The sequence below is a fragment of the Vulpes lagopus genome, chromosome 6, assembly GCF_018345385.1.
Source record: "Vulpes lagopus strain Blue_001 chromosome 6, ASM1834538v1, whole genome shotgun sequence".
Taxonomy (NCBI): Eukaryota; Metazoa; Chordata; class Mammalia; order Carnivora; family Canidae; genus Vulpes; species Vulpes lagopus.
Genome location: NC_054829.1, coordinates 102,940,378 through 102,964,024, shown reverse-complemented (window position 1 = coordinate 102,964,024; position 23,647 = coordinate 102,940,378). Strand labels below are relative to the sequence as shown.

The 23,647-nt window shown below is 36.7% G+C and overlaps 1 protein-coding gene across 3 annotated transcripts in view; it reads left to right on the top strand.

Annotated features, from left to right (window-relative positions):
* The window catches only part of TBCK (TBC1 domain containing kinase), a 229,078-nt gene that overhangs the window by 67,783 nt on the left and 137,648 nt on the right, over window positions 1–23,647 (top strand). For all 3 annotated transcript variants that reach the window (XM_041758251.1, XM_041758248.1, XM_041758250.1), the window contains 8 exons: window positions 1,146–1,207; window positions 2,297–2,358; window positions 4,633–4,781; window positions 5,901–6,039; window positions 7,524–7,623; window positions 11,049–11,098; window positions 11,300–11,429; window positions 12,364–12,462. In XM_041758251.1, coding sequence (XP_041614185.1) covers window positions 1,146–1,207; window positions 2,297–2,358; window positions 4,633–4,781; window positions 5,901–6,039; window positions 7,524–7,623; window positions 11,049–11,098; window positions 11,300–11,429; window positions 12,364–12,462 — 791 coding nt within the window. The remainder of the gene's footprint in view (window positions 1–1,145; window positions 1,208–2,296; window positions 2,359–4,632; window positions 4,782–5,900; window positions 6,040–7,523; window positions 7,624–11,048; window positions 11,099–11,299; window positions 11,430–12,363; window positions 12,463–23,647) is intronic.

The following is a 23,647-nucleotide window of genomic DNA, read 5'->3' as shown; positions in this document are numbered from 1 at the left end:
AAGAGAAAAAGAAAAAAAAGGAAGAATAAAAGGAAAAAAGAGAAGAGAAAGAGAAAGAAAAAAAGGGGGAAAAAAGGTGGAGGAAGCAATCAGAAATCAAAAAGAAAAAAAAAAACGGGGGAGTATCTTCTGTTGCTGAATACTTTAAGTCCCTTGAGTTTTTCTGGAACTTGTCCGTCTTGCTGGTCTTCTGGGGGAGGGGCCTGTTGTGCTGATTTTCAGGTGTTAGCACTTGGGGGAGCTGCTCTCCCCCTGCCTGGTGCAGGGCTCATTGGGGGTTGTTTACTCGGTGAGGCCCCAGGAGGAACAACCACAGTGGTGGGGCCAGCTCAGGAAACCTGGAGTCAGCCCCCGCAGTAACTCCGGAGCTCTTGTCTGCAGGGCCTGGAGGCTCCGGGGCGGGGCCGCTGATCTGCTCAGCTCGGGGCAGGAACGTCCTTGCTGTCCTGGGCCCTCCCGGCCTCTGCCTGTCCCGGGGGAGGCTGGATCCTGGGCTGTGTCCCGGCGCCCTGTGCTCCCGCCCAGCAGCCCCCTCCGCGGAGCCACCGCCCGAGCCCCTCTGAGCTGCTCCGGGTCCCTCCGTGCACGCTGCAGCCCTTAGGGAGCTCGGCGCACTCTCCCGGGGCGCAGGTGCCTGTTAGTGTCCCCGGGAGCCCGAGGGCCTCCCTACCCTCCTGGGACCTGCTCTGACTCCCTGCGGGCGCCTTTCCGCCTGGGAAGGTTGGTGCAGCTCCTGCTCCTCCGGGACGGGGCTCTCCTGTCCTGGGGACACTCACCCCAGCCTCAGCCCGGCTCCTTGCGGGGCCCCTCTCCCTTGGAGGCCTTTTGTTTCTTTATTTCTTTTTCCCCGTCTTCCTACCTTGATAGAAGCACGAACTCTTCTCACTGTAGCATTCCAGCTGTTCTCTCTTTAAATCTCAGGCCGGATTCATAGATTTTCAGGATGATTTGAAGGTTATCTAGGTAATTTGGTGGAGACAGGTGATTTGGGGACCCTACTCTTCCACCATCTTGCCCCTCCTCCAATGACAAGCTTTTTAATATTCCAAGTTCTAAAACTGCATAACACAATTTAAAAAAAAAAAATTAGAGTTCAGTTCTGATAGGAAAACAGCATTAATTCATGCAATTTTTCTGTTTTATAGGTTGTGTAGATGACACTATAATAGTTCTGGCTGAAGAACATGGTTGTCTGGACATTATAAAGGTTTGTCATTAATCTGTTATTGAAAATTCATGTATTTTGTATTTGAGATCTAATAAGCTATTTTAAAGCTGTTTATTTCTGTTCAGATATTTCTTTTCATAGAGTGACAAGCTAATATAAATTAGTATAAAATCCAATTAAAGACTTAATAGAAAAATCAAAATGTCCTAGAATAGCAAACATTTGAGTAATGCATATTTTTAAATGGATCATTTTAAATAATTCTTTACTTTTTAAAAAATTTTATTTAAATTCAATTTAATTAGCATATAATATATTATTAGTTTCAGAGGTAGAGTTCAGTGATTCATCAGTTGCATATAATATCCAGTGCTTATTACAACAAATGCCCTCCTAATGCTCATCACCCAGTTTCCCCATCCCCTCTACCCTCCTTTCCTCCAGCAACCCTCAGTTGGTTTCCTATGGAAGAGTCTCTTATGGTTTGTCCCCCTCTCTGATTATGTCTTATTTTATTTTTCCCTCCCTTCCCCTTCGCTCCGTTTCTTTTCTTAAATTCCACATATGAGTGAAATCTTATGACAGTTATCTTTTTCTGATTGACTTATTTTGCTTAGCATAATACCTTCTAGTTCCATCCACGTCATTGCAAATGGCAAGATTTCATTCTTTTTTGATGGCTCAGGAATATTCTGTTTTATATACATACCACCTCTTCTTTATCCATTCGTCTATTGATAGACATCTGGGTTTTTTCCATATTTTGACTATTGTGGACATTGGTGCTATAAGCATTGGCATGCATGTGCCCCTTCGAATCACTGTGTATTACTATGTATCCTTTGGCTAAATCACTATGTATCCTTTGGCTAAATCCTCAGTAGTGCAATTGCTGGGTGGTAGGGTAGCTCTATTTTAAACTTTTGAGGAACCTCCCTACTGTTCCAGAGTGGCTACACCAGTTTACATTCCTACCAACAGTGTACAAGTGTTCCCCTTTCTCTGTCTGCATCCTCACCAACATCTGTTGCTTCCTGACTTGTTAATTTTAGCCATTCTGACTGGTGTGAATAAAATATTTTTTTAATGGATAATTTAAAATAATTCTTTTCTTTTTTTATTTATCAGGACCTTCCTGAAAATGTGATAAATCTTTTGAAGAAGTGTCTCACCTTCCACCCTTCCAAGAGGTTGGTATTATTAAGACTTAGAGATTATACTGAGATCTTTAATATATAAGTAGTGTTTTTTCCTTATTAGTTATAATATTAATGAATTAAATGAGAATATTTACATATATATAGGAATACATAATTGACATTAGTATCATAGTTGTTAGTTATAGCTCTGATGTATATTAATTAAAGAAGAAAAAATAATTAAACCACAATCAGGAAAGCTGGCATATTTTCAAAAATGTTACTGGTTCATTTCCTAATCTCCAATTAGAAAATCAGCTAAATTGTAGATATTCCTAAACATGAATGACATGAGAGAAATGACAACAAAAGTTTATTGGCAAGTGTCTTAAGCATAGAACTTGGATAAATGATGAGGTCAGCTAACGTTTGTTTAAAATATAAAAGGATTTCTTGGAACTATTATTATTTATTTTCATTTGATGTTATCACTGTTAGCCTTACAGTTGTCTCTCCTAAACTCCTTAAGTGAAATCATATGACAATATGATATTTGAAAATAATGTATTCTCACTTAGAAAGACATCTTTATCAATACATGTTAGGAAGAGTGGAGTAGTATTAAAAACATAATTTTGGGTAAACATGCTTCATTAAGAAAGGAGGAAGAAAAGCTAAAGGTATTATTGGCTTAGAATTTTAAGATATTCAGTAAAATAGTACGTCATAATCAAGACAAAAGTAAAAAATGGGGATGCTTATATATAATAATCTTGATTATAAGGTACAAAAGCACAATAAGGGAATAAGCATTTACTTACAGTCACTTTATTTTTATGTACAAATACACATCTCGACTCTGCTAAGGAGAGTTTTATTATTATTTTCTGTACTGGTAATGTATTTAAGACTTTTAACTATCCCCTTGATTGCCGTTTTTCTAGCCAGTTTTTTTGAAGGACATTTCCCAGTGTTATTTGTATGCTTTGGAAAAAAATCAAACAAATTGCCAATCAATATTTATGATTATATTTACTTTACATTTCTCAGACACAAACTATGTGTAAGTAACTTAAAGAAACATTCGTTTTGTTATGGTTGATTGCTGGTTACTTAGTGGCCAATTTGAGTTAGTGAATAGTTTCTTTAATATGCTGTAGCATCATCCATGACACAAGTTTCTAAGTACCTTCTGCCACAGTAATTCGGTTGACCCACTGACAGTAATGTTAATTGAAATTTTGGCAGATCACCAGGGAAATAAATCATGGTTAACTAGACTAAAAAGAAAAATGCACATGAAATATTGCAAAGTATGATTCTTCTTTGCATATTGAAACATATTCTTATAAATGTAGATGCAAATGTTTCTAAACATAGGTATATTAAGCTTCCCACCATAAAATATATTATTGAATTATATTTTTACAAAAAAACAAAAAACAGTGATGTCCCATTGTGTTTATTTAACTCCGATCAAGAGACTCTTTATGGCAAGGACCAGATAGCAAATATTTTTGACTTCATGGACCATACAGTTTCTGTCATGGTTATTAACACTGTCCTTGTAGCTGAAAAACAGCCAAAGACAATACTTAAATGCATTAGTGGTGCTATGTTCCAGTAAAACTTTACTTTTGGGTACTTAAACTTGTGTTTTACATAATTTTAACATATCACAAAATAACGTTATTTTTATTTTTTCAACTATTTAAAAATGTGAAATCTATTTTTAGCTCATCAGCCATACAAAAACAGAGTAGGCAGTTTTGACCCATGAGCCATAATTTTCTGACTCCTGATGTAAACTATATGCTTTTATCATTTTTTTCTTACATTAATAAACTCTGTAGAAATTTGTTATCTTTCTTTTAATTTTTTCCAAAACCACAATTGATTTCATACCATATTCAGAAATAGGCCTACATCATATACTACAAAAGCCATGTATTATGAAAATTTTACAAAGTATCTTACTAGATTGCTCAATATAAGAGTTTTCATATTTCCAACAGTCTTTTTTCACAGCACTATTTTTGAAATTATGTAAGGCACTGGCTAATAGGCACCACTGTGATATACAGAAGTTTTATTTTTGAAGAGAGTAACGAGACACACAAATCAGGGAATAAACATTAAAAGGTCAGCATGACAAAGCAATTTAAGGAAAAAAGAAAGTTGATATACCCTGGTAAACATAAATTATAACTGAATAACTTGAAAATTAATTTTCTATATCTTACAACTTTTTAAATAAGTGATATCAAAAATTTCTAATGATGAAATTTGTATCTCATTCGTACTCTGTTTTAAATTTTTCCCAAGGCCAACTGCAGATGAATTAATGCAAGACAAGGTATTTAGTGACGTGTCTCCTTTGTATACTCCCTTTACCAAACCTGCCAGTCTGTTTTCATCTTCTCTGAGATGTGCTGATTTAACTCTGCCTGAGGATATCAGTCAGCTCTGTAAAGGTAATGATAAATAAGACAAAAAACAATATAAGCCTTATTTTTAAAGAAAATACCCTTATCCTATTTTTGTTTTACATTTATCAACAATATGTATATTATATTAGTGAGGCTTTATCAATACCTATCTGAGAAGAGATAATTTTGGATTTGCTTAAAATATAACTAACCTAACATTTTAATCTTTTAAATTTAAATTGCTTTGGACCGAGAACTTTAAGAATCGAGAAAAGGAAGTGGCACCCAAAAAAATTTATTATACAAACAAAAGTCCTATTTTCATCTTAAATCTTAATACCAAAATTGTTTTCTAATTCCTAGTAGAATATCCAGTACATCAATATACATATATTCTATATAATTTATCTCTAATTTATCTCTAATAATTTATCTCTTTATAAATTATCTCTAAAAATTGTTTTATTGGTAGAACTCCATATGATTATATTCCACATTATCAGGGAATATCAGCTTTCTTCTTTTCATTCATTACAACTCTCAGAATGTGTGTTTTAGTGACACCAATAAAATACTCATATTGAAGTTATGATGTGTAAGTCATGTCAGGAAATATATACTAAGCATTTATTCAGCCAAATCTTTTTTTGAGTTTCTGCTCTTCCACACACTATAACTGCAAGTAACATTCATACCAAAAAGAAAGGCAAATAAACATTTATGTTACTATTATAAATAAAGGTCAATAAGAACATAGTGTGGTGGAATCCTAGTGTGCCTGGGACAATGAGAGTCTTCAGAAGAAGCAGCAATTGCCTCAAGACATGAAGGATGGGATAGTTTGTGTTAGTTACCTACCCAAGTGCTTTTTTTGCCCTTATCCCTTTCCCACAGAGCCCAATATATCTGGTATCTGTATAGAATATATATCCCATATATCTCTAATATTGAGGGTAAAAATTTCACTTTTTCTCAAAGAAACTGAATGTACATCCAATATGTATATCTTCATTTCATCCTTTGTGCAGTTTATAGTATGAATTTTCTAAAGGGACTCTTACTATGTTCTTCAATTACTTTTTTTTTTTGAGAATATTAGCTGTTGCCTTTTAATAAAAACAGAAAGTGTGATAGCTCTGATTCTTTTCCATTTGCCATTAATAGATATAAACAGTGATTACCTGGCAGAAAGATCTATTGAAGAAGTATATTACCTTTGGTGTTTAGCTGGAGGTGACTTGGAGAAAGAACTTGTCAACAAGGAAATCATTCGATCCAAACCACCTATCTGCACACTTCCCAAGTAAGGAAAGAAAGTTTCTCTTGGAAATAAAAAAAATATAGTAATAACATTTTTTTTTTAATGTGGGGTTTCTCTGGTAGACCTTCCAACTAAGTGATTATAAAAGCAACTGGAAGCCAATACCTTGTTTTCTTGGCTGAGACTTCTAATTAAAGAATTCCCATTAATATTTATTTCAGGGACGCCTGGGTGGCTCAGCAGTTGAGCGTCTGCCTTTGACTCAGGGCGTGATCCTGGAGTCCTGAGATCAATTCCCACATTGGGCTTCCTGCATGGAACCTATTTCTCCCTCTGCCTGTGTCTCTGCCTCTATCTCTTTCTGTGTCTCTCATGAATAAATAAAATCTTTTTAAAAAAATTTATTATTTTAAATAAATATTGTTTTTTAATAATTTGCTTTATGATCTATTTGAAGTAGGCTTATAATTAAGGAATATCTTATAATAATTGATGTTTAATAAATGAAAAATGTATAAGTCAGAAAGAATAGTAATATTCAAAAGAGTTAATAAACTAGTGTGCCTATTATATGTAACTATTGTTTATTTCCAATTACAATTGTAAATGTAAATGTACTCTGTGGCCTCATTGTTTATCCTAGAGATCATCATAGTGCTAAATCACTGTTGTGAAAACTCTGCAGAACTCCGTGAGATCTTGGACATCCTCATATAAACTACACTGAAAGTTAAATAATAGTACAACTCTAAGGACCAAAATTGTTACTGTTCCATTGCTCTTTGTATTTATTCATAAAGATGTGAACCTCAATCTCTTGAATTTCCACCAATGCTTTAAATTTTTAATTTTAGATTTTAGGACTAGATTGATCATTGTAACAATAAAAATCACCTATGATTATTTTTTCTTCACATGTTAAATTTTTAGGTTAATTATTTGAGTAGATCACTGGGTCTCTACTTTTTCTCTCCCTTGAACTGATTTTTAAGTCAATTATATTTCTCATATATTGGATTAAGCAAACACCAGGAAATAAGATGATGGAAATTCCAAGGTATATGTAAATTCTCAAAATTAATTCTCTGAAATCCTAAAGAAATTTTATGCATTTATTATTCACTGTTGTTTCTCCCAAGAAGATACTATCATGATTTTTCTTTCTTCTTTTATCATTTCTCACTCAAATAAAATTCCTCAGGAGCACATACACATATTGTCAAGAGAGTAATTTTGCATTGAACTTGTATGAACAAAGAAGATAAATCACATTCCTATATTCCTAAAATGCTTTATATTTCATATATTGTATTCATACCAACTCAATTTATATTTAAAAATGAGAATTGTTTGGTGAAATTTCAACCAGCAGTCGCATATTTTCAATTAATCTGTTTAGTCTAAAAAGTCCTTCCTTCTTTGATGAGGAAATGATGATTTAAAATAACTTTAATTTCTAGAAGAAGCAATAAATTAGATTTTGTGTGCTCATTAAAATAATTATTTTTTTTTCAATCTCTTTTCAGTTTTCTCTTTGAAGATGGTGAAAGCTTTGGACAAGGTCGAGATAGAAGCTCACTATTAGATGACACAACTGTGACATTGTCATTATGCCAGCTAAGAAATGTAAGAATGGTATTTTAACAAATGATTTTTCTTAATAAAATCTTACAGATACACATGAAGCCTTGAACTCCTCCCTAATCTCATAAAATATGTCAGAGTTTCTTTAAGGCATGTGCCCAGAAGTGACATTATTCTGAAACAGGATCTGTACTACATCTTCAGCTTTAGTATATATTGTTCAGTCATTCCCAAAAGTACTTGTATCTTTTTACCATCACTGGATATAAGGTTTCTCCTTTTCTGTATACTTGGTAGCACAGGGTATTATCAAATTTAAAAAAACTATTGCTCTAGAGGCTCCTGGTGGCTCAGCTAAGCATCTACCTTCTGCTCAAGTCATGATCTCAGGGTCCTGGATCAAGCTCTGCATTGGGCTCCCCACTTAGTAGGGAGTCTGCTTCTCCCTCTCCTTTTGCCCCTCCCCACCACTCGTGCACTCTCTATCTTAAATAAATAAGTAAAATCTTTAAAAATATTATTGCTTTAAAAGGTAGAGAATAGTATTTTGCTATAATACTGATTTTTAATTCCCTGATTATAACACAGTTATGAATCTCTTCATATTTCTTGGTAGCCTGTTTACCTCTTCTGTACATTACTAGTTCATATCTTTTGTCAACTTTTTCCACTGGGTGATTTCTTATTGATTTGACTTCATAAATATTTCCAAATACAGAGTCTTTGTTAGCTATGTGTAATGCATATGTCTTCTAACCTGTGGCTTTTCCTTTAACTTTTGATGATGTCCCTTAAAAAATATGATATTCTTAGGTATAGATTTTTCTTTTGGTATTTATCCTGCTTGATGTTAAGAGTTTCCTGGACCTTTGTTGTTTGATGTCTTTAATTTTGAAAATTTCTGTCTTTATTACTTCAAATATTTCTCCTTCTTCTGATGTTTCTCTAACACATAAATTACATCTTTTGATTCTTTATTAGAATTTTTACCTCCATGCTTATAATACCCATCTGTTCTTGCATACTGTCCACTTTTTTCTTAGACCCCTTAGCATATTAATCATAGTTATTTTATTATTATTTTTTTAAATCATAATTATTTTAAATTCCTGGCCTGATAATTCCAAACTCTCTGCCATATCTGAGACTAGTTCTGAAGCTTACTTTGTTTCTTCAGAGTGTCTTTTTCATATTTTAGCATGTCTTGCAATTTTTTGTTGAAACCCTAACATGATTTATCTGTAAAAACAACTACAGTAAATAGACCTTTAGCTCAAGATGTCATGTTTATCTAGTTGTTTACTATTGGTGTAGCTTTTTTGTCAGAGGCTAAAGTTTCCTCAACTGCCATTGTTCTTGTTTCCCCTGGTGTCTTTTCGGTTTCCCTAGAGACTGGAGGTCTGAGGCCTCCAGTTCTTTCAGCTGGAATCCCTTTTTATATAGGAGCGCTACTGACATGGAGGTAAGGTAGTAAGGATAAGGAGTTCTATAAGCCTTTGGTTTGGTCTCAGCCTTTTAGTGAACCTGTGTCTCTGGGCTGTGACCTTTATATATGCTTCTTAGCTTTCCTCCTTACCTTATTAGTGGAGACAGGACAGCCACAGAGAATCAGTATCGGATATTCTTCTTCCCCACATCAATGACTAGAGGCAGGTAAAGTTGGATATCCTCCCCTCTGCTCCCGGACACACACAGTTCTTTGTTTACTTGAATATAGCAGGATCTTCTCCAGTCTGGCTGCATGTTAATCAGATGCCCAAGTCTTTGTCCCATTGTACTTAAAACCCTAGGCCACAATTATCAATATACTTTATTACTAGCTTATATCCTCTCTCTAAGCCCAGCTTTGGGTCTCATATCATTGCATTTTCCTTATATTTTGAGGGTTTTTTTGTGATTTAATATTTTATATATTATGTAGTAGGAGGGAATTAGAATCTCTTCCCTGCCATAATGCAAGGAATAGATAATTTAAATATATAATTATTACCATATGATGCACTAAATTTATGTCTTGGGAAAGAAGGAATGTGGATAATGAATGAAATAGGTAGCAGTACAAAACAACAAACAAACTACATCCAAATATATGGTTTTGACTGATTTGATTTTACTCTTAATTTGTTTCTTTGATTTAAATATAATCCAAGGTATATGAAGATAAGTTAAATGAATACAAGGCTTCAATTTTACCCTCTCAGTGAACTTACATTTCCACTTTTGAAATTTAAAGTACCTTTTAATATAATTATTAAGAAAAAATGTTAATGTTGCTGATTTTAAAAATAATATGGAAACAAAATATTTTTTACCTTCTTTTCTGTATTTTTGCTTTTCTTTTTTTACTTTTAATATGCTAAATTTTTAATAACAAATAAATGCAGAGAAGTTACTTATAATGTTTATGATTTTCAGGACAGTAAAACCCAAACTTTAAAATAATGTACATATTAATAATACAGTAAATTTTGAGAAAATCTTATTTTTCTCCTTGGAACTTTAACCCATAAAAGAAGTACCAAAAAGTTTAGAGGCAAAAATGAGATAAATCTACAGCACATCAAATTTTAGAGAAAAGCTAGGCATAAATTCAATGTTTGCCATATTCTCAGTTATGGGTAAAAGATTTTTCTTTGCCTTTTAAAAATTCTGAGCATAACTCACATGAGTGAGTACACAGAAGATTAATGCTGGCTACACACAGAGCTTGAACTTCTGTGTCAATCCCCACAGGAGCAGATACTCTGCCTTCAAGTTGGAAGTTGAACTGAAGAGCAGAGCAGCAGGCAAGATGGCATTAACTTTAATCACCCTACTTAGGATGTGTCTAAGATTTCACTTTACTATTGCCTGCCTTCTTATGTTTTTGAAGAATATCTGTAATCCTGGCAATGTTATTATTTGGAGTAACATTTACTGTAATGAGTTTGTGAAAAAGATATTTAAGAAAATTGAATTTTTTCAGTTGATTTACCAGCTATTTGAGTCATGCATGTTCAAAGTATGATGTGAGAAATTCTTTTGAATCCTTTTATTAGCACCTTACTTTTGTCTTAGTTTGTGTTAATGTCAAGGCAAAAATAAATTGGACTCGTTTTTAATTAAGAGATGTGTATTAAAAAGTACCTTTCCATATAATCATGTAATTTAAAGATGTTTTATCCATTTATTCAGTTTTATACTAATTTTAGTAATTCTGCATTGTGTTGGAAAACTATCATAATAGGTGTCTAACATTTATGAGAAATGCCTGAAGGTAAAAAAACAATATTCTTTACAGCTAAACTCAATCCCTGGAGGCATGGTATATTTGCATGTTTATGATAGGAATGAATTTTAAATTCTATTTTATAGTTTTCTTGTTATCTTTATGAATATATAATTTTTCATCATTTTTCTTTTTAAAGAAAGTTTAGTGTCTCCGTCTCAGATCTTAAATATCATAAATATTTTTTCTTTCAATTCAGAGATTAAAAGATGTTGGTGGAGAAGCATTTTACCCATTACTTGAAGATGAGTGAGTATATATAGATATATAGATATATAGATATATACTTTTTACCATTACTTTTCTTTTACATTTATATTAAATTGATAAGAAGCTTACACATTTTCTTTGAAAATTGTTTCCTAAATAGAATACAAAAAATGTGGTGTTCTGGGTTTTCTTAATTTTAGATGTTTTGTCAATTTTTCTGCTTTTGTTTCTCTTCTATAGCCAGTCTAATTTACCTCATTCAAACAGCAATAATGAATTGTCTGCAGCTGCCACTCTCCCTTTAATCATCCGAGAGAGGGACACAGAGTACCAACTAAACAGAATCATTCTCTTTGACAGACTGCTAAAGGTAGGGATTCTAAAGTGCAAAGAATCCATATACAATCTTTATTTTTTATTTCATTGGTAATTCTTAGGGAATCTAGATGTCATGGGAACACTAACTCTTATGACTTATTTTATCTGACTAATAAAAATAATACATGTTCACAGTAAATAAAAGCAAAAACAAAATGAAGGAATCTATGCAAAACCGCATTAGACAAAATAGAAATATCCTTGCTTTTTAAAGAACACTTACAAATCATTAGGTAAAAGGACTTTCATTGAAACAGAGAAATGGATAAAAAACCATAATAGAAAGTTTCCATATTGAATTAGCAAAGTGAATAAATGTATATTGAGATTAGAACTCTCATTGTTCTGGAGTAAGTGTTAATTGGTTAAAACATTCTATAGAATGTTTATAGAATTTGAAATTTTGTTAAGAGCCTGAACAACATCCTTATCCTATGTTCTATTAATTCTCTTCTAGAAATCCCTCCTAAAGTACAAATTTTTAAAAAGACAAATTTATATGCAAGCATATACAAGTAACCATAATAATAACTTAATATTTATTGAATACTTTCTGTATCACTAGGTATTTAACAAAGTTATTTGTAAAATTTGTTACTTATGTTATTTAATCCATATAAAGCTTATAATACTATTCTCTAAGATTTAATCACAGTTCTTTCAGAGCACAAAATAGAGAGGAATGGTTAAAAACAGTAGATTCAGCTCCTTTCTTTGATAATATTATATACAATTTGCAGAGGATAGGAAACTATTCCACTACTAACTTGCATGTATTAATAAGCTAGGTAAAATAATTTCAGGTACTTGGAATTTATTGCAGGTCACCTTCACTGAATTATATCACTGGTATATTCAGAACTATTTAGATTAAAAAGATGGTACTTGGTAACTTGAGATATTTTTCATATGTTTTTTACCTATAGGCTTATCCATATAAAAAAAATCAAATCTGGAAAGAAGCGAGGATTGATATTCCTCCTTTAATGAGAGGTTTAACCTGGGCTGCCCTTCTGGGAGTTGAGGTAAGAAAGAAAAGAAGTTAGAAGCTGATCAATAGTGTTAAGAAAGAAGGAAAGTACTTTCTGAATATATTTTCCAAGTTGTTAGAAACTTATATAGTAAAATTTGAATATTAAGATTATTTGACAAATTTTAGTGAAAGGAATGGAGGAGAAGAATAGACTACATAGAATAGAAAAATATAGTTGAGGTCTTATTAGATTTATGCTATTTAACATTTCATTTAATGGGATTCAGAAATTATCTTGATTATTCATTTTAAAATTAAAATATTTTATTTTTTTGTATATTTTTTTATTGGAGTTCGATTTGCCAACACATAGCATAACACCCAGTGCTCATCCCATCAAGTTCCCCCTCAGTGCCCATCACCCAGTCACCCCAACACCCTGCCCACCTCCCTTTCTTCCACCCCATCTTTGTTTCCCAGAGGTAGGAGCCTCTCATGTTCTGTCACCCTCACTGATATTTTCACTCATTTACTCTCCTATCCCTTTTATTCCCTTTCACTATTTTTTATATTCCCCAAATGAATGAGACCATATAATCTTTGTTCTTCTCCAACTGACTTACTTCACTCAGCATAATAGCCTCCAGTTCCATCCATGTTAGAGCAAATGGTGGGTATTTGTCATTTCTAATGGCTGAGTAATATTCCATTGTATACATAGACCACATCTTCTTTATCCATTCATCTTTCGATGGACACTGAGGCTCCTTCCACAGTTTCACTGTTGTGGACATTGCTGCTATAAACATTGAGGTGCAGGTGTCTCGGTTTTTCACTGCAGCTGTATCTCTGGGGTAAATCCACAGCAGTGCAATTGCTAGGTCATAGGGAAGGTCTATTTTTAACTCTTTGAGGAACCTCCACACAGTTTTCCAGAGTGGCTGCACCAGTTCACATTCCTACCAATAGTGCAAGAGGGTTTCCCTTTCTCCACATCCTCTCCAACGCTTGTGAATTCCTGTCTTGTTAATTTTCGCCATTCTCACTGGTGTGAGGTGGTATCTCATTGTGGTTTTGATTTGTATTTCCCTAATGGCCAGTGATGTGGAGCATTTTCTCATGTGCTTGTTGGCCATTTCTATGTCTTCCTCTGTGAAATTTCTGTTCATGTCTTTTGCCCATTTCATGATTGGATTGTTTGGTTTTTTGCTGTTGAGTTTAAAAAGTTCCTTATAGATCTTGGATACTAGCCCTTTATCTGATATGTCATTTGCAAATACCTTCTCCATTATGTAGGTTGTCTTTTAGTTTTGTTGACTGTTTCTTTTACTGTGCAGAAGCTTTTTATCTTGATTAATAAGTCCCAATACTTCATTTTTGCTTTTGTTTCCCTTGCCTTCATAGATGTATCTTGCAAAAAGTTGCTGTGGCCATGTTCAAAAAGGGTGTCGCCTGTGTTCTCCTCTAGGATTTTGATGGATTCTTGTCTCACATTTGGATCTTTAAACCATTTTGAGTTCATCTTTATATATGGTGTAAGAGAATGGTCTAGTTTCATTCTTCTGCATGTGGCTGTCCAATTTTCCCAGCACCATTTATTGAAGAGACTGTCGTTTTTCCAGTGGATATTCTTTCCTGCTTTCTCGAATATTAGTTGAACATAGAGCTGAGGGCCCATTTCTGGGTTCTCTATTCTGTTCCATTGATCTATGTGTCTATTTTTGTGCCAGTACCACACTGTATTGATGATCACAGCTTTGTAGTACAACTTGAAATCGGGCATTATAATGCCCCCGGCTCTAGTTTTCTTTTTCGGTATTCCCCTGGCTATTTGGGGTCTTTTCTGATTCCATACAAATCTTAAGATTGTTTGTTCCAACTCTCTGAAGAAGATTGATGATCAAAGCTTTGTAGTACAACTTGAAATCAGGCATTATAATGCCCCTGGCTCTGGTTTTCTTTTTAGGTATTCCCCTGGCTATTTGGGGTCTTTTCTGATTCCATACAAATCTTCAGATTATTTGTTCCAACTCTCTGAAGAAAGTCCATGGTATTTTGCATTAAACGTGTAAATTGCCCTGGGTAGCATTGACATTTTCACAATGTTTATTCTTCTAATCCATGAGCATGGAATGTTTTTCCATCTCTTTTTGTCTTCCTCAGTTTCTTTCAGAAGTGTTCTGTAGGTTTTAAGGTATAGATCCTTTACCTCTTTGGTTAGGTTTATTCCTAGGTATCTTATGCTTTTGGGTACAATTGTAAATGGGATTGATTCCTTCATTTCTCTTTCCTCAGTCTCATTGTTAGTGTATAGAAATGCCACTGATGTCTGGGCATTGATTTTGTATCCTGCCACACTGCCGAATTGCTGTATGAGTTCTAGCAATCTTGGGGTGGAGTCTTTTGGGTTTTCTATACACAGTATCATGTCATCGGCGAAGAGGGAGAGTTTGACTTCTTTGCCAATTTGAATGCCTTTTATTTCTTTTTGTTATCTGATTCCTAGGCTAGGACTTCTACTACTGTGTTGAATAGCAATGGTGAGAATGGACATTCCTGTCGTGTTCCTGATCTTAGGGGAAAGGCTCCCAGAGTTTCCCCATTGAGAATGATATTTGCTGTGGGCTTTTCATAGATGGCTTTTAAGATGCTGAGGAATGTTCCCTCTACCTCTGCACTCTGAAGAGTTTTAATCAGGAATGGATGCTGTATTTTGTCAAATGCTTTCTCTGCATCTAATGAGAGGATCATATAGTTCTGGTTTTTTCTCTTGTTGATATGATCTATCACTTTGATTGCCTTACGAGCATTGAACCAGCCTTGCATCCTGGGGATGAATCCCACTTGGTCACAGTGAATAATTTTCTTAATGTACTTTTGGTCCTATTGGCTAGTATCTGTTGAGAATGTTTGCATATGTATTCATCAGGGATATTGGTCTATAATTCTCCTTTTCGTGGGGTCTTTCTTGGTTTTGGATTCAAGATAATGCAGGCCTTATAAGACAAGTTTGTAAGTATTCAGTCCCTTTCTATCTTTTGGAACAGCTTTACTAGAATAGGTATTATTTCTTTTTTAAACGTTTGATAGAATTCCCTTGGGAAGCCATCCGGCCCTGGATTTTGTCTCTCGGGAGGTTTCTGATGACTCCTTCAATTTTGTCTCTGGTTATTGGCTGGTTCAGGTTTTCTATTTCTTCCTGTTCTAGTTTTGGTAATTTTTGGTTTTCCAGAAATGCATCCATTTCTTCTAGATTGCCTAATTTATTGGCGTATAGCTACTCATATTATGTTTTTTAAATCATTTGTATTTCCTTGGTATTGGTTGTGATCTCTCCTTTTTCATTCGTGATTTTATTAATTTGAGTCTTCTCTCTCTTCTTTTTAATAAGGCTGGCTAGGGATTTATCTATCATATTAGTTCTTTCAAAGAACCAACTCCTGCTTTTGTTGATCTGTTGTACAGTTCTACTGGTCTCTATTTCATTGAGTTCTACTCAAATCGTTATTATCTTATTATCTCTTCTACTTGGTATAGATTTTACTTGCTGTTCTTTCTCCAGTTCCTTTAGGTGCAAGGTTAGCTTCTGTGTTTGAGTTTTTTCGAATTTTTTAGGGAGGCTTGTATTGCGATATATTTCCCTCTCAGGACTGCTTTTGCTGTATCCCAAAGATTTTGAAGGTTGTATCTTCATTCTCATTAGTTTCCATGAATCTTTTTAATTCTTCTCTAATTTCCTGGTTGACCTTTCATCTTTTAGCAGGATGCTCTTTAACCTCCACGTGTTTGAGTTTCTACCAAATTTCTTATGATTGAGTTCAAGTTCAAATCCTTATGGTCTGAAAATATGCAGGGGATAACCCCAGTCTTTTGGTATCGGTTGAGACCTGATTTGTGACCAGAGTATGTGGGCTATTCTAAAGAAAGTTCCATGTGCATTTGAGAAGACTGTGTATTCAGTGGCATTTTGATGGAGAGTTCTGTATATATCTGTGAAATCCATGTGGTTGAGTGTATCATTTAAAGCTCTTGTTTCTTTAGAGATGTTGTGCTTTGAATATCTGTCATTTGCAGAAAGCACCGTGTTGAAGTCTCCCAGTATTAGTGTATTATTATCTAAGTATGTCTTTACTTTGGTTATTAATTGATATACTTGGCAGCTCCCACATTAGGGGCATAAATATTCATGATTGTTAGGTCCTCTTGTTGGATAGATCCTTTAAGTATGATATAGTGTCCCTCTTCATCTCTTACTACAGTCTTTGGGATAAACTTTAATTTATCTTATATGAGGATTGCTACCCCTGCTTTCTATTTTTTTAACTAAATTTATTTTTTATTGGTGTTCAATTTACCAACATACAGAATAACACCCAGTGCCCATCCCGTCAAGTATCCCCCTCAGTGCCCATCACCCATTCACCCCAACCCCCCGCCCTCCCCCCCTTCCACCACCCCTAGTTCGTTTCCCAGAGTTAGGAGTCTTTATGTTCTGTCTCCCTTTCTGATATTTCCCACACATTTGTTCTCCCTTCCTTTATATTCCCTTTCACTATTATTTATATTCCCCAAATGAATGAGAACATACACTGTTTGTCCTTCTCCAATTGACTTACTTCACTCAGCATAATACCCTCCAGTTCCATCCATGTTGAAGCAAATGGTGGGTATTTATCGTTTCTAATGGCTGAGTAATATTCCATTGTATACATAAACCACATCTTCTTTATCCATTCATCTTTCGATGGACACCGAGGCTCCTTCCACAGTTTGGCTATTGTGGACATTGCTGCTAGAAACATCGGGATGTAGGTGTCCCAGCGTTTCATTGCATCTGAATCTTTGGGGTAAATCCCCAACAGTGCAAATGCTGGGTCATAGGGCAGGTCTATTTTTAACTCTTTGAGGAACCTCCACACAGTTTTCTAGAGTGGCTGCACCAGTTCACATTCCCACCAACAGTGTAAGAGGGCTCCCTTTTCTCGGCATCCTCTCCAACATTTGTGGTTTCCTGCCTTGTTAATTTTCGCCATTCTCACTGGTGTGAGGTGGTATCTCATTGTGGTTTTGATTTGTATTTCCCTGATGGCAAGTGATGCAGAGCATTTTCTCATGTGCCTGTTGGCCATGTCTATGTCTTCCTCTGTGAGATTTCTCTTCATGTCTTTTGCCCATTTCATGATTGGATTGTTTGTTTCTTGGTGTTGAGTTTCAGAAGTTCGTTATAGATCTTGGAAACTAGCCCTTTATCTGATACGTCATTTGCAAATATCTTCTCCCATTCTGTAGGTTGTCTTTGAGTTTTGTTGCCTGTATCCTTTGCTGTGCAAAAGCTTCTTATCTTGCTGAAGACCCAATAGTGCATTTTTGCTTTTGTTTCTTTTGCCTTCGTGGATGTATCTTGCAAGAAGTTACTGTGGCCAAGTTCAAAAAGGGTGTTGCTTGTGTTCTCCTCTAGGATTTTGATGGAATCTTGTCTCACATTTAGATCTTTCATCCATTTTGAGTTTATCTTTGTGTCTGTGAAAGAGAGTGGTCTAGTTTCATTCTTCTGCATGTGGCTGTCCAATTTTCCCAGCACCATTTATTGAAGAGACTGTCTTTCTTCCAATGGATAGTCTTTCCTCCTTTATCGAATATTAGTTGACCATAAAGTTCAGGGTCCACTTCTGGGTTCTCTATTCTGTTCCATTGATCTATGTGTCTGTTTTTGTGCCAGTACCACACTGTCTTGATGACCACAGCTTTGTAGTACATGAAATCTGGCATTGTGATGCCCCCAGCTATGGTTTTCCTTTTTAAAATTCCCCTGGCTATTCGGGGTCTTTTTTGATTCCACACAAATCTTAAAATAATTTTGTTCTGTCTGAAGAAAGTCCATGGTATTTTGATAGGGATTGCATTAAACGTGTCAATTGCCCTGGGTAGCATTGACATTTTCACAATATTAATTCTGCCAATCCATGAGCATGGAATATTTTTCCATCTCTTTTTGTCTTCCTCAGTTTTTTCAGAAGTGTTCTATAGTTTTTAGGGTATAGATCCTTTACCTCTTTGGTTAGGTTTATTCCTAGGTATCTTATGCTTTTGGGTGCAATTGTAAATGGGATTGATTCCTTAATTTCTCTTTCTTCAGTCTTATTGTTAGTGTATAGAAATGCCATTGATTTCTCGGCATTGATTTTGTATCCTGCCACGCTACCAAATTGCTGTATGAGTTCTAGCAATCTTGGGGTCGAGACTTTTGGGTTTTCTATGTAGAGTATCATGTCATCGGTAAAGAGGGAGAGTTTGACTTCTTCTTTGCTAATTTGAATGCCTTTAATGTCTTTTTGTTGTCTGATTGCTGAAGCTAGGACTTCCAGTACTATGTTGAATAGCAGTGGTGAGTGGACATCCCTGTCTTGTTACTGATCTTAGGGGAAAGGCTCCCAGTGCTTCCCCACTGAGAATGATATTTGCTGTGGGCCTTTCGTAGATGGCTTTTAAGATGTCGAGGAATGTTCCCTCTATCCCTACACTCTGAAGAGTTTTGATCAGGAATGGACACTGTATTTTGTCAAATGCTTTCTCTGCATCTAATGAGAGGATCATATAGTTCTAGTTTTTTCTCTTGTTGATATGACCTATCACTTTGATTGCTTTACGAGCATTGAACCAGCCTTGCATCCTGGGAATGAATCCCACTTGGTCATGGTGAATAATTTTCTTAATGTATTGTTAGATCCTATTGGCTAGTATCTGTTGAGAATGTTTGCATATGTATTCATCAGGGATATTGGTGTGTAATTCTCCTTTTTTGTGGGGTCTTTGTCTGGTTTTGGAGTTAAGGTGATGCTGGCGTCATAAACGAATTTGGAAGTACTCCATCTCTTTCTGTCTTTCCAAACAGCTTTAGTAGAATAGGTATGGTTTCTTCTTTAAACGTTTGATAGAATTCCCCTGGGAAGCCATCTGGCCCTGGACTCTTGTGTCTTGGGAGGTTTTTGATGACTGCTTCAATTTCCTCCCTGTTTATTGGCTGTTCAGGTTTTCTATTTCTTCCTGTTCCAGTTTTGGTAGTTTGTGGCTTTCCAGGAATGTGTCCATTTCTTCTAGATTGCGTAATTTATTGGCATATAGCTGTTCATAATACGTTTTTAAAATCGTTTGTATTTCCTTGGTGTTGGTAGTGATCTCTCCTTTCTCGTTCATGATTTTATTAATTTGAATCTTCTCTCTCTTCTTTTTAATAAGGCTGGCTAATGGTTTATCTATCTTATTAATTCTTTCAAAGAACCAACTCCTGGTTCTGTTGAACTGTTCCATAGTTCTTCTGGTCTCGATTTCGTTGAGTTCTGCTCGAATTTTAATTAACTCTCTTCTTCTGCTGGCTGTACGGTCTATCTGCTGTTTTTCCTCTAGCTCCTTTATGTGTAAGGTTAGCTTTTGTATTTGAGTTCTTTCCAGTTTTTGAATGGATGCTTGTATTGCGATGTATTTCCCCCTTAGGACTGCTTTTGCTGCATCCCAAAGATTTTGAATGGTTGTATCTTCATTCTCATTGGTTTCCATGAAACTTTTTAATACTTCCTTAATTTCCTGGTTGACCCTTTCATCTTTTAGCAGGATGGTCCTTAGCCTCCACGTGTTTGAAATCCTTCCAAATTTCTTGTTGTCATTTAGTTCTAATTTCAAGGCATTATGGTCTGAGAATATACAGGAGACGATCCCAATCTTTTGGTATCAGTTCAGACCAGATTTGTGACCCAGTATGTGGTCTATTCTGGAGAAAGTTCCATGTGCACTTGAGAAGAATGTGTATTCAGTTGTGTTTGGATGTAAACTTCTGTAGATATCTGTGAAATCCATCTGGTCCAGTGTATCATTTAAAGCTCTTGTTTCTTTGGAGATGTTGTGCTTAGAAGACCTATCAAGTGTAGAAAGCGCTAGATTGAAGTCACCAAGTATAAGTGTATTATTATCTAAGTATTTCTTCACTCTGGTTATTAATTGGTTTAAATATTTGGCAGCTCCCACATTCGGGGCATATATATGAGGATTGTTAAGTCCTCTTGGTGGATAAATCTTTTAAGTATGAGATAGTGTCCCTCTTCATCTCTCACTACAGTCTTCGGGGTAAATTTTAGTTTATCTGATATAAGGATGGCTACCCCTGTTTTCTTTTGAGGACCATTTGAATGGTAAATGGTTCTCCAACCTTTTATTTTCAGGTTGTAGGTGTCCTTCTGTCTAAAATGAGTCTCTTGGAGACAGCAAATAGATGGGTCCTGCTTTTTTATCCAGTCTGAAACCCTGCGCCCTTTGATGGGGTCATTAAGCCCGTTCTCGTTCAGAGTTACTATTGAGAGATAGGAGTTTAGTGTCATCATGATATCTATTCAGTCCTTGTTTTTGTGGATTGTTCCACTGAACTTCTTCTTAAAGGGGAATTTTAAGAGTCCCCCTTAAAATTTCTTGCCAAGCTGGTTTGGAGGTCACATATTCTTTCAGTTCCTGCCTGTTTTGGAAGCTCTTTATCTCTCCTACCATTCTGAATGAGAGCCTTGCTGGATAAAGTATTCTTGGTTACATGTTTTTCTCATTTAGGACCCTGAATATATCCTGCCAGCCCTTTCTGGCCTGCCAGGTCTCTGTGGAGAGGTCTGCTGTTACCCTAATACTCCTCCCCATAAAAGTCAGGGATTTCTTGTCTCTTGCTGCTTTAAGGTTCTTCTCTTTATCTCTGGAATTTGCAAGCTTCACTATTAAATGTCGAGGTGTTGAACGGTTTTTATTGATTTTCGGGGGGTATCTCTCTTTTCCTGGATCTGAATGCCTGTTTCCATTCCCAGATTAGTAAAGTTTTCAGCTATGATCTGTTCAAATATATATTCTGGCCCTCTGTCCCTTTCGGTGCCCTCGGGAACCCCAATTAAACGTAGGTTTTTCTTCCTCAGGCTGTCGTTTATTTCCCTTAATCTGTCTTCATGGTCTCTTAATTGTCTGTCTCTTTTTTCCTCAGTTTCCCTCTTTGCCATCAACTTGTCTTCTATGTCACTCACTCGTTTTTCCACCTCGTTAAGCCTCGTCGTTAGGACTTCTAGTTTGGATGCATCTCATTCAATTGATTTTTAATTTCTGCCTGATTGGATCTAAATTCTGCAGTCATGGAGTCTCTTGAGTCCTTTATGCTTTTTTCTAGAGCCACCAGTAGCTGTATAGTAGTGCTTCTGAATTGGCTTTCTGACATTGAATTGTAATCCCGATTTTGTAACTCTGTGGGAGAGAGGACTGTTTCTGATTCTTTCTTTTGAGGTGAGGTTTTCCTTCTAGTCATTTTGCTCAGTGCAGAGTGGTCAAAAACAAGTTGCATTGGGAAAAGGAGAAAAAGAGAGGAGAGAAAGAAGGAAAGAAAAGAGAAAAAAAAAAAGGAAAAAAGGAAAAAAGAAAAAAGAAGAAAACGAGAAAGAAAAAGAAAGAAAGGGGAAAAAAGGGTGGGGGAAGCAATGAGAAATGAAAAAGAAAAAAAAAAACACGGGGGTGTATCTTCTGTTTCTGTATACTTTAAGTCCCTTGACTTTTTCTGGAACTTGTCCTTCTAGCTGGTCTTCTGGGGGAGGGACCTGTTGTACTGATTTTCAGGTGTTAGCACTTGGGGGAGCTGCCCTGCCCCCTGCCTGGTGCAGGGCTCAGTGGGTGTTGTTTACCCCGTGAGGCCTCAGGAGGAACAACCACAGTGGTGGCGGCCAGCTCTGGAGCCCTGGAGTCAGCCCCTGCAGTAACTCCGGAGCTCTCCGTCTGGTTTGGAGGTCACATATTCTTTCAATTACGCAGGAGCGTAATTGCTGTCCTGGGCCCTCCTGGCCTCTGCCTGTCAAGGGGGAGGCAGGATCCTGGGCTGTGTGCGGGCGCCCAGTGCTCCGGGGCATGCGCTGTTGGATTCGCGCTCCCAGCCATGCAGCCCCCGCCCCAGTGCCGCCGCCCGAGCCCCACCAAGCTGCTCCCGGCAGTGCAGCCCTCTCCGCAGGGAGCCTCTTCCTCTGCCGGAGCCGCCCCCGAGCTGCTCCAGGCCGCGAAGCCCCTCCGTGCGGAGCCTCTTCCTCTGCCGGAGCCTCCTTCGAGCTGCTCCCAGCCGCGCAGCCCCCTCCGTGCAGAATCGCCGCCCGAGCCCCTCCGAGCTGCTCCGGGTCCAGCGGTGTGCGCTGCAGTCTTTTAGGGAGCTCGGCCACAGGGTATGGTGCACTCTCCTGGGCGAGCAGGTGTCTGTTAGTGTCCCAGGGAGCCCAAGGGCATCCCCGCCCTCCTGGGGTCCTGCTCTAACTTCCTGCGGGCGCCTTTCCTCCCGGGAAGATTGGTGCAGCTCCTGCTTCTCCGGGACTGAGCTCTCCTTTCCTGGGGGCACTGCCCGGGGCTCCTCGCGGGGTCCCTCCCCCTTGGATGCCTTTTGTTTTCTCTTTCTTTTTTCCCGTCTTCCTACCTGATAGAAGCGCGAACTCTTCTCACTGTAGCGTTCCAGCTGGTCTCTCTTTAAATCTCAGGCCGAATTTGTAGATTTTCAGGATGATTTAAAGATTATCTAGGTAATTTGGTGGAGACAGGTGATTTGGGGACCCTACTCTTCCGCCATCTTGCCCCTCCTCCCTACCCCTGCTTTCTTTTGAGGACCATTTGAATGGTAAATCGTTCTCCAACCTTTCATTTTCAGGCTGGAGGTGTGCTTAGGTCTAAAATAGTCTGTTGTAGACAGAAAATAGATGGGTCTTGCTTTTTTATCCAGTCTGATACCCTGTGTCTTTTGATGGGATCATTTAGCCCATTCATGTTCAGAGTTACTATTGAAAGATATGAATTTATTGTCATGGTAATACCTACTCAGTCCCCGTTTTTGTGGATTGTTTCTGTGGACTTCCTCTTTCTTTTACAGGGTCCCCCTTTAGTATTTCTTGCTGAGCTGGTTTGGTGGTCACATATTCTTTCAGTTTCTGCCTATCCTGGAAGCTCTTTTTCTCTTCTTGTATTCTGAATGAGAGCCTTGCTGGATAAAGTATACTTGGCTGCATGTTCTTCTCATTTAAGACCCTGAATATATCCTGCCAGCCCTTTCTGGCCTGCCAGGTCTCTGTGGAGAGGTCTGCTGTTAATCTAATATTTCTCCCCATTTAAGTTAGGGATCTCTTGTTCTAGCTGCTTTAAGGACTTTCTCTTTGGAATTTGCAAGTTTCACTATTAAATGTCAAGGTGTTGAATGGTTTTTA